General features: G+C 39.5%; 1 protein-coding gene across 1 annotated transcript in view; it reads left to right on the top strand.

Moving 5' to 3' along the window:
* The window catches only part of LOC103208535 (ADAMTS-like protein 1), a gene marked incomplete at its 3' end in the record, with an annotated part of 468,117 nt that overhangs the window by 329,734 nt on the left and 126,354 nt on the right, over positions 1 to 12,029 (top strand). The window contains exon 16 of the mRNA XM_042782739.1: positions 4,841 to 5,051. Coding sequence (XP_042638673.1) covers positions 4,841 to 5,051 — 211 coding nt within the window. The remainder of the gene's footprint in view (positions 1 to 4,840; positions 5,052 to 12,029) is intronic.

Genomic DNA, 12,029 nt, shown 5'->3' with positions numbered 1-12,029 from the left:
AGCTCTGTGTGTCTCCTTTTTTGGTATTTTCACACAAATTCTTCTGCTAGTTGGGGTTTAGTCCACTTTTGTATCTTTCCCTTCAAGGCTCAGGGGTCCGACATTATCTTCTGTGTCTGTTAATTGGTTTCCCTTTTGTTTGTTGAAGAGGGTCTGTGCAGTCCTTCTGCCTAGTCCGCCATCTTGCCGGAACAAAGTAACATTTTAAGTGGTCATGAAAAGATGAATAAAAGTCACCAGAGAACAGCAGGAAACAGGACCATTGCTATCACTATCTTCTACCCAGACTAGAGTTCCTGTCCTTCTCAGCACTGGTCTTGTGTGGAAGCCAGACCCCAGAATTCCAGAAAGGCCTTTAATTGTCTGACAGGCTCCCTGCCACAGTGGCCTGCAGTCCCTCCCTCAGAAACAGCCACAGGAAGGGAATGGGTTAGCAGCAGCCAGCACCAGCTAGGGCCATGATGACCACGACTGCAGTCTCTATGCAGGTGACAGGCAGGAGAGTCTTGGCTTTTCCCTTTTTGGCCCTAAGTTGATTCAAATATTTTTGACCCAGATTCATCAAACTGCCTCATATACAGATAGCTTTGGCTGACCTCCTTCCTTGAGAACGTAATGTACTTTTATCATGAGTAGGCAGATATGTCTGCTTTGTGCAGGTCTCCAAGCAGTGTGGAAATGGCCTCATGGCTGCCAAAATGCCTGTGCTTCAAGGTCCCAGTGGCTGGATTTTTGCCAGAAGTGGGGGTAGGGAAGGGGCCGAACCTCTGCCCTGGCAAGCTTTAACCTTGGGGCAGCATTTACTCTAGACAGCTCCTTTGTGAGACACACATAGAGTGCTCATCAGTATTGTGTCTGATTCTTGGGTTTTACTTGTTCTACACCCACATTTTGGTTTTCACCTAAAAATAATAATGATAATAAGTAGAGCAAACAGAGAAATGTGTACACAAATCCTAAATGTACAGGGTAATGATTTTTCAGAAAGTGAAGCCAGATCCAGCCCCCACATCAAGGTATGGGAGAATAATGGCAGCCCAGAAGTCCCTCTTCCTCATGCCCATCTTCTAGTTCCTATGCACCAAGGATGACGACTGTCTCAACTTGTAATACTGTAGATTATTTTTGGTTTTTGAACTTTATATAAATGAAATCACACAGTGTGAATGACTTCTTTCACTAAATAATATGTTTATGAGATACATCCATGTTGTTTATTGTAGTTGTAGTTTATTTTCATTGCTTTATATAGTATTGTATGAATTTATCACATCTTTCTATCCATTCAACTGTTGAACATTGGGATTGTTTCCAGTTTAGGCTATTATGAATAGTGCTGATATGGATATTCTTGTATATGTTTTTGATGATTGTATGTACACTTTAGGAGCTCAGGTAGCATAGTGCCTAAGGCACTTGACTGCTAATCAGAAGGCCGGCAGTTCAAACCCACCAGCCACTCCTCGGAAGGAAGATGGGGCAATCTACTTCCATAGTGATACTGCCTTGGAAGCCCAAGGAGTGGTCACTATGAGTTGTGTCCGACTCAATGGCACATAACAACAACAACATGTACACTTTAGGGAGCTCCAGTGGGGAGATACACATTTGTATTAGTTGCATTGCTACATAACAAATTTCCCCAAAATTTAGTAGTTTACAATGACAGCAATTCTGTATTCTCTCTCACGGTTTATATAGATAAGGAGTTTGGGAGCAGCTTGAGTAGGCAGTTCTGGCTCAAAGCATCTCATGAAGTATATCACTCATGTGACCGGCAAGTTGGTTTTAACTCTTGCCAGTTGGGAGGCCCAAGTTCCTATGTCCGTGGAGTTTCAGTAAGACTGCTCAAATGTCCGCTTGACCTGATGCCTGGCTGCTCCCAGGCTAAATGGAAGCAATATCCTTTTCATGATCTAGTTGTGGAAGTCACATAGCATCACTTCTGCCATGTTATATTAATTAGAAGTGAGTCACTAAGTCAAGACTACATTTGAGGTTCCTTCTGTAGAAGAGAAGAATGACAAAGAATATATGACCATATTTTAAAGCCAGCATCCCAAAACATTTTAAACCTTGGAATCAACTCATGCTAAAATTGAAAATCAAACCAATTGCCCTCAAGTTGATTCTGACTCATGGAAACCATATATTTGTCAGAATAGAACTCCACAGTGTTTTCATGGTGGTGACCTTTTAGAAGCAGATTGCCAGGCCTTTCTTTTGAGGTAGTAGCCCAGCACTTGACTGCTTGTGCCAGCCGGGACTCTACCTATGCTAAAAACCCACTGCCATCATGTCAATTGTGACTCGTAATAGTGACCCTATAAGAAAGGGTTGAACTGGCCCATAGGGTTTCTAAGACTATAAATCTTCATGGGAGAAGACTTGTGTAGAGAGCTGGTGGGTTTGAACCACCAATCTTTTGGTTACAGGTAAGTATTTAAACACTGTGCCAGCATGGCTCCTTCTACCTATGCTACAAAAAAAAAAAAAAAAAACACTGCCATTGACTCAATTCTGACTCATAGCTATACACATTGAATTTCCAAGGTGGTAAATCTTTAAGGAAGTAGACTGCCCCATCTTCCTTCCACAGAATAGCTGATGAATTTGAGATGCCAACCTTCTGGTTTGCAGTCAAATGTCTTCAGCACTGCTCTACCTATGCTAAACCAAACCTACTGGCATCAAGTCGATTCTGACTCAAAGCAACCCCCAATGGGTCTCTGAGGTGGTAAATCTTTACAGAAGTAGACTGTGCTGTCTTCCTTCCATGGAGTGGCCAGTGGGTTTGAACCACTAACCTTCTGGTTAGCAGTCAAAATGCCTTGGGCACTGTACCACCAGAGCTCCTTTTGCTACCTATGCTAGAGGTCTAAAAAGAAGATAGTTTAGAGAAATTCACACAAGGATTTAAAAGAAATATAATGGACTCAGCCTCTTCCATTCCTTTAAAATTTTATGAATATTTATAAGAGAGCTTTCAAGGTACTTCCTGGACATGACATGATATAATAGAAAGTGCAAAAGCTTTGGAGCCAGAGACACCCAAGTTTGAATCCTGGATCCACCACTTACTACCTATGGGTCCTTGGGCAAGTCAGCCTTGATGCTCAGATTCCCTCAGTGGTAAAGTAAGAAAAACCAATAGAGTCTGCCTTTTGTTGTTCTGTTGTTGTTGTTGTTATGTGCCGTCGAGTCGGCCCCAACTCATAGCGACCCCTCCTTGGGTTTCCGAGGCAGTATCACTACGGAAGTAGGATTGCCCAACCTTCCTTCCGAGGAGTGGCTGGTGGGTTTGAACCGCCAGCCTTCTGGTTAGCAGTCAAGTGCCTTAGCCACTATGCTACCAGAGCTCCCTTTGTTGTTCTAGTGGTAACTAAATTAGTTAATGTGTACAAAGTGCCTTCTATGATGTTAGGTCTCTTCCATTGTTTACTCAGCTATATACATTAACTATCTAGAAGGTACCATGATGGACCCTGTGAGTGATATAAAACTCACTGGGATGTCGACCCTGCCTTCAAGAAATAAATACTCTAGTAGGCCTTGATAGACAGAATAACTAGTACACTGGAGAAAGTGATCAGTGTCTGGAGCGGATACAGATGCAATCCTTGGAATATCAATCAAATTAGGATATGTAGAGAGAGAATGAATTTTGAGAGGCAAAGAAACGATGAAAGGTATTCTAAATAAAGAGTAACGACTTGAGTAAAGACAGCTAGAAAACCACGAAGCATGAATTGAGAATACTAAAGTAGCTCACTATTGATATGACTTACACGTAGGGTAGATGAAAGGAGGTAGTGGAAATAGGGGTTGAAAAGGTAGTTACATATCAGAGTAGCAGGAGGCAATTGAGAGAGTGTATTTTCATTTTTATAGTCTGATGAGAAACATTAACTCCAAAGATTTTTAAAGCAGTTTTCAGGGCTGGCTGTAAAAGTTAGATGGGCCTAGCTACTGAAGAATCCATTTCCCATGCTTTTCTTAGCTAACTCCTATTTGTAGAATCTTTGTGTCTCAGATTGTAAACAAAAATTTATAAAATTGATCATTAGAGAATGCTTCTGACTCATAGCCCAAGCAAGAGATCTTTGTCCTTATCATTCCCACTTTGGAGGCCAGATCCACTGGGAAATACTTTTAATAGTCCCTTAGCTCACTATAAATGCATTTCTCAAGACCAGCCATTTGGAACTGGCCAGTTCATGCGCTCAACTCCTCTCTGCCTGCTTGACTTCTACTTCCAGATAATGAGACTCTCTCTCCACTATTTCCCCTCAAGAACCCTGATCTATTTAGCAGACTTCACTCTTGTTACATTATCCAGTCCCAGGCAGTGATGATATTTATACATAAGACAGAGACGTTTCTTTGCTATGATGAACGTTTGAAGGGAGTTGGAACCAATGACCTTTCACTTTGAAGCCAAAAAATTATGAGGACGATTTTGTTTCAGTCTTGCTAAGAATGGGGGCTTGAAAGATTCCTTCTTCTAGACTCACTATCCAATATAAAATAGGTACCCAAAGCCTTTATATACTTGCCCTAGGTCTCATCCTTCATAGACACCTTATTAATTTGAGGTGTATATACTCCACCAAAGTCGACATGTTTGTAACTGTAATGCCCCATGTTTTCACCCTCTTTGCTTTATTCTAAATGAATTCTGGATCATGAAGGTTCTAGGTTTGGGATAGAAGATCTTGTGCTGGAACTTTCTACATTCCTGGTTGGAAGTTTTTACTCCTTAGTCAACTCTTAACTCCATGGAAAATAATACTCTACACAGATACTAACAGCTTCTTCTTCCTCTCTGATTTCTTCTCAGGTGGGAAATTGGCAAGTGGAGTCCATGTAGTCTCACCTGTGGGGTTGGCCTACAGACCAGAGACATCTACTGCTCCCACCTGCTTTCCAGGGAGATGAATGAGACAGTAATCCTGGCTGATGAGCTGTGTCACCAGCCCAAGCCCAGCACTGTGCAAGCCTGTAACCGGTTCAATTGCCCTCCATCCTGGTACCCTGCACAATGGCAGCCGGTGAGTTCTGAGGTCACTCAGCACTGGAGCTTTTATTTGCAACTTTGATTTTGAACAGGGAACACTGCCTCAGAGTAGTTTTTTTCCCATTAAAGGAATATTCGTATTCAGTATTGCTCATCCCTCCATTATAAGTACTCTCCCAACCTTATTCAAATTCAAGGCTTCTAATACAAATAACAATCCTCTTTGAACTGCACTACCACAGTGTAATTCAGGCAATCCAAATGATCCATCTGTCAACTCAAGCATATTCATGATAAGTTTTCACCAAGAAAAGTAAACGTTAGAAAAATAATGACAATGCAGTAGGATCTCCATGAAGCTAAATTTGTTCTGAAATTATATCTTTCCTAGATTTTTTAGTAGTACTTAAAACTAAGAAATATATACTAGGTAAGCAATTATTTAAAAAAAAAAAATCATTACTTAGCAAAATAACTCAGAAATCCTGAGTCATTTTCCAGGGTTTTTCTATGAATTCCAAGAGTCTGGGAATGATTGTTCTAAAATAAGAGTTGGCAAACTGCAGCCCATGGGCCAAATCAACCCATAGCTAGTTCTTATAAATAAAGGTTTATTGGAACTCAGCCACACTGACTCTTATATGTATTGTCTATGAATGTTTTTGCACTACAAAGCCAAAGTTGCATGGTTGTGACAGAGACCATATGGCCTGCAAAGCTGACAGCATTTCCTAACTGTTCCTTTAAAGAAGGAAAAAAAAAAACAAAAAACTACCCTTTTTATGCATTATAATGATAAAAAGACAAATTTTTATTGCATTATCCTATCGAAAATGAGTATTATCAAATATGGTTAAATAATCTTTTTTGCGTGCTTTTAAAAAGCACAGCAGGATTTTAGATGAATAATTTGGATAAAATCTTATTTTACAATTTCCTTCCCTCTCATCAGACTTTTAGAATGCTAGCAAAGTTTATAAACAGTAAGCCTGAAAACTGGGTAGATATAATCCCAGCTTTAATGAGACAGTTTCTCACTCTCAAAAGTATCCCAATTTGGATGATAAATTATATAGTCATTCAGTAGAAGGAGAGGAGATGGTAGCTTACATACCTTGCCTAATTGCTGTGAAGATTTGCCATTTCCAGGCAGCCATGCATCCTCCTCACTTCTTCACAGTCAGTTGGCAGAGCCTTGTCCTCCTTCCTGCCATGTTGGTGCTGTGATTTAATAAAGCACACAAGGGCATCAGACAGTAATGAATGAACAAAACACTGACATTTAAAGCATCTAGAAACAGATACTAACTATATAGTTTATTTTAGTGCTTAAATACATATGGCTGGTTCATTAATTCCATGCTACTGAGTGACAGTTTGTGATAGTCAAGAGAATGTAATGTATTTTGATCATCTGTGTACCAGTATTTTCCTTATAAATATATACTACTGCACACCTGATTCCAGTCAATTCTCACAACAGTTCAGTGAAAGGTAGATTTGATTACCTTTATTTTAGGTTTGAGGAAACTGAGGCTCACACAGCTAGTAAATATAGGGATGACCATTATCCCCATTTCTATTATACCAAACCGCAGTGTTGTAAACTGCTTTGGCTGAAAGTGCTGTCAGGCATGATATATGAGCCTCCTGTTTTACAGATGAGGTAACTGTGGCTGAGATGTGTGAAATGGATTGCTCAAGACCATAATGCATGGACCAGAGCCCAGGTGTCCTGATTCTAATACGTTTATACTAACTTACATCTGTTAGTTGTTGTTAGGGGCCCTTGAGACAAGTCCAACTCACAATGACCTTATGAACACTGCCTAACTCATAGTGACTTTATGAACAGAATGAAACGTTGCCTAGTCCTACATCATCCTCACAATCCTTGCCACGCTTGAGCCCATTGTTGCAGCCCCTATGTCAACTGTCATTTTGAGGGACTTCCCCTTTTTCACAGACTCTCTACTTTCCCAAGCATGATTTCCTTTTCCAGGGATTGAGTCCTCCTGAAAACACGACCAAAGTACAAGAGGCGAAGTTTCACCATCCTTGCTTCTAAGGGCATTCTGGCTGTACCTCATCCAAGACAGATTGGTTGTTCTCCTGGCAGTCCTTGGTATATTCAATATTCTGTGCCAATACCATAATTTAAATGCATCATTTCTTCTTCAAACTTACTATTCATTGCCTAGCTTCCACATGTATGTGTGGCTATTGAAAGTACCATGGCTTGGATCAGGTGCACCTTAGTCTTCAAAGAGGCATCTTCACTTTTTAACACTTTAAAGAGGTCTTTTGCAGCAGATTTGCCCAGTGCAATACATTGTTTGATTTCTTGACTGTTGCTTCCATGGTCATTGATTGTGGATCCAAGTAAAATGAAATTCCTGACAAGTTCAATCTTTTCTCCACTTACTATGTTGTTGCTTATGGGTCCAGTTGTTTTTCCTTTATGTTGAGATGTAATCCGTACAGAAAGCTGTAGTCTTTGATCTAAATTAGTAAGTGCTTCAAGTCCTCTTCACTTTCAGCAAGCAGGGTTGTGTCATCTGCATATCACATATTGTTAATGAGTCTTCCTCCAATCCTGATGCTATGTTCTTAATATAGTCCAGCTTCTTGGATTATTAGCTCAGCATAGAGATTGAATAAGTATAATGAAGGATACAACCTTGATGCACACCTTTCTTGATTGTAAGCCCTGCAGTATCACTTGTTCTGTTTGAATAACTGCCTCTTGGTCTATATATAGGTTTCCCATGAGCACAATGAAGTGTTTTGGAATTCCCAATCTTGGCAGTATCATCCATAATTTGTTATGCTCCACATAGTCAAATGCCTTTGAATAGTCAATAAAACACAGATAAACATCTTTCTGGTTTTCTCTGCTTTGAGCCAAAATCCATCACATATGAGCAATGATATCCCTCTTCTAAGTTACATGTAGTTAGAGTAAACCATGACCTTTAACTGCCCACTAACCCACACCACTTAAGGCAAAGAATCAGTCCAAATCAACATGGAATTTTAAAAAATTCAGTATTCATAAAGAAAAACATTATTTTAAAGACATTTTGAAACTATAATGTCCCTCTATTATTAGCCTGTATTGCTATTAGGTGTATAGTATGTTCTAGATAAAACGTCTATTGAATGATGAAATGAATGAGTATAACATACTACCTCCTTACAAACCAAACACAGAACCAAACTCACTGCTGTCAAGTTGCATCCAACTCATAGCCAGCCCTCCTTGGGTTTCCAAGGTGGTATCACTACAGAAGTAGATTGCACAGTCTTCCTTCAGACTGTATATTTTCTAATGTTTGCTAATGGTTATAGGTCATAATATTGACTTCTCAGTGAAATTCAGTGAAGCACCAATCTCTCTTCAATAACTACATACACTCCTGAATAGTGACTTTGACCCATCATGCTTTGTTAGTTTTCAAAGCACATCTACATGCATGTCATTTTTGGTCTTTTGTCACCCCCACCCCCTGCCCGCTAATGTCTCTGAGACATTTAGATAATATCCTATGTGAAATAGCAGATTTCCAAAGAGCCAATATTTCTTTCACTTTTTATGTGCCCTGGATCTGCTAAAACAGAATCTATTTTGAAAGCTTTTTCTATTCCCTTCCATTAGAAAGAAGCTTTTGGGGATAAGCCAGATTTAAGTCCATTTTTCAGATTAAGAAACAAGTAACAAACAGCTCTTTGAAGTTCATCCTATGAACCAATGATGACATTTTAATAGAACCTTTTAAGAGTATCTTGTTACATACCCAATGAATAATGATTGTAAAAATATATTCAACCATAACAAGAAATATGGAACATAGAAAGTGAAATCCACCAGTGATTTTATCCTCAGAGAAAAGCTCTGTTAAGAATATTGTGAATAGGGTCTGTTTTAAGAATCCTTGATCACTTTGGGAAATCTCTCTAAAACTGGAAAAAAAAAAATAGACTATTCTCTTTTTCTTTTTAACTTTTGACTATGATTTGAGTAAAAATTTACAGAGCAAGTTGGTTTTCCATTCAACGATTTATGCACATTTTGTTTCGTGACATTGATTGCAATCCCCACAATGTAACAGCACTCTTCCCACTTCTTCCTTGTGTTTATGTTTCCATTTGTCCTTCTTTCTTATCCCTTTCTGCTTTCTCAGCTTTATTTCTGAAGAAATGCTGCCTTTTTTTTTTTAATTTCTTAGACTCACCTTTAATTAAGGTTTTTAGACCCCTTGTTAAAAGAAACAAAGTCATTGTTTATGCTGCATGATGGAATAAGTCAAGAGTAACTGCAAGGTTCTACAGTCTAGTTGGCTGTTCTCCTAGGACACTGCTCAGTTGGCATTCTCTTAGTCACATTCCAGCTATTGCCAGTCCATTTGCTCAGTTAGCCATCTGATTCCTCAGCAGTTTATTGAGACTCATGTCCATTTAGCTGGATGGATCTACCAGAGGTTAATACTGAGTTCTCTAATTCTTCAGTATTCATCCTATATATTTTTTTTCCTTAAAGAAAGATAAAGGGATGGGATCCCAAGTGCTTCATTTAAAAATAAATAAATAGCCAGGGGCGGGATGGAGGAGGAAAAGAAGGGTTAACAGTGATAGAAATTATGTATCAGTTAAGGTATGGTTGCACAGCTGATTATTATAATTGCTGTCAAAAAGTTATACACTTGTTAAAGTTGAACTGGCAAAAGTCATGTGATAGATTTACAGCATTGACCAAAAAAAAAAACAAAAAAAAAGTGCTACTGAGGCTGCTTATGTACAACCAAAATCCTCATAGGATTTGGTTTCTTGCTCGAAGGTTTTGGGTCATGGTTTCATGGGCCGTCCCAGTTAATTGGTCTATTAATTTTTTTAGTGCTTCTGTTCTACCACCTAGTTTGTTGTGTAGTACCAAGGGTCTTAAAATCTTGTAAGCAACCATCCATGGCACAGCAATTGGTCTTTAGTCACTTGAAGCAACAGAGAAAAAAGGAGCATCAGGAATAGAAGGAAGATAAGGAACGTGTGGCTAATTGCCTCCATGAACAACTGCCGACCAGAAGAATTGGGTGGTGTCTGGCTACCATTACTGAACATTTTGATCAAAGTGTCTATATAAGAATCCTGATCAAAAGAAATAGAATGCAGAACAGAAATTCTAATTAGAATTAGACAGGACTCCAAACTTCCTGAAGCCATGAAGTTTGAATGAAGCCCTGAACGTATTCCCGAGACATTCTTAAACCTTAAACCAAAAATCCCCTTAAGTCTTCTTAAAACCAAACAAAGCAAAAGTGGACCCACTGCCATCAAGCCAGTTCTGATTCACAGTGACTCTATAGAAGAGATTAGAACTGCCCTATAGTGTTTCCAAGGTTGTAAATCTTCACAGAAGCAGACTGCCTCATCTTTCTCCCACAGAGCAGCTGGTGGATTTAAATGGCTGACCTTTTGGTTAGCATCTGAATGCTTTAACCACTGGGCAACCACAGCTCCTTAAAACCAAATAATGATGATGTTGTTATGTGCCAGCGAGTGGTCTCCAACTCATGGTGACCTTCTGTACAACAGAACAAAATACTGCCTGGTCCTGTGCCAGCCTCATGATCCCTACTATACCTGAGCTCATCCACTGGTTAAGAGCTAAGATTATGAAGAGAGAATGCATGGGTTTGAATTCATGTAAACCTCACAATCTTTAGTTATGAATTTTTTTTTTAAAAGGGAAAAATAAAAGCTATAACATAGGGTCCCACTAAATCTACTGCCTTTGAGTCAGGTCTGACTCATAGTGACCCCTCCTTGGGTTTCCGAGGCGATATCACTACAGAAGTAGATTGCCCAGCCTTCACATAGGGTAGTGAGCATCAGATGAGTTAGCATGTTTAGAGCCATGCTTGATACATAGTAAGTGCTGTCCAAGTGTTCGCTCTTATTAAAGATAAAGTTCCTAAAAAACAATGGCTCTTGAACTACTAGTAGCACTACCACTTGGCCGTCACCACAGTATGTTGTACTGTGGTGGCTTGTATGTTGCTGTGAGGCTGGAGGCTATGCCATTGGTTTATTTCCATTATCAGCAGGGTCACCCATGGTGGATAGGTTTCAGTAAAGCTTCCAGACTAAGACAACCTGGGAAGGAGGACCACCGTGTCAGTCCATCTTGTTGAGGGCTTTCCCCTTTTTCATTGACCCTCCACTTTACCAAGCATAATGTCCTTCTCCAGAGAATGACCCTTCTGACAACATGACCAAAGTAGGTGAGGTGAAGTCTGGCCATTCTCGCTTCCAAGGAACATTCCAGCTGCACTTCTTCCAGGATAAATTTCTTAGTTCTTTTAGCAGTCCATGATACTTTTCGTAATTTTCACCACCACCACAACTGAAAGGCATCAACTATTTTTTGGTCTTCCTTATTCATTGTCCAGCTTTCACATGTGTATGAGGAGATTGAAAATATCATAGCTTGGGTTAGATTAATCTTAGTGCTCAAGGAGATATCTTTGCTATTCAGCACTTGAAAGAGGTCTTTTACAGTAGATTTGCCCAATATAATACGTCATTTGATGTTTTGACTGCTGCTTCCATTGCCATTGATTGTAGAACCAAGTAATATGGAGTCTTTGACAACTTCAATCTTTTCTCTATTTATTGTGATGCTGCTTATTGGTCCAGTTTGAGAACTTTTGTTCCTTTATATTGAGGTGTAATCCACACTGCAGACTGTAGTGTTTAATCTTCATCAGTAAGTACTCCAAGTCATCCTCACTTGCAGCAAACAAAGTTGTGTCATCTGTGTATCTTAGGTTGTTAATGAGCCTTCCTCCATTCCTGATGCCACATTCTTCTTCATACAGTCCAGCTTCTTGGGTTATTTGGTCAGCACACAGATTCAATAAGTACAGTGAAAGGATAAAACTCTGACACACTCCCTTCCTGTGTTGCATTGGGTTCTCTAGAGAAACACAAAAACCAGCAAAGTGTATATATATAT

This window comes from Orycteropus afer, unplaced genomic scaffold (genome assembly GCF_000298275.1).
Source record: "Orycteropus afer afer isolate SDZICR_OR568_19922 unplaced genomic scaffold, OryAfe1.0 scaffold00450, whole genome shotgun sequence".
Classification (NCBI taxonomy): Eukaryota; Metazoa; Chordata; class Mammalia; order Tubulidentata; family Orycteropodidae; genus Orycteropus; species Orycteropus afer.
This window is presented reverse-complemented; position numbering and strand designations above follow the sequence as displayed.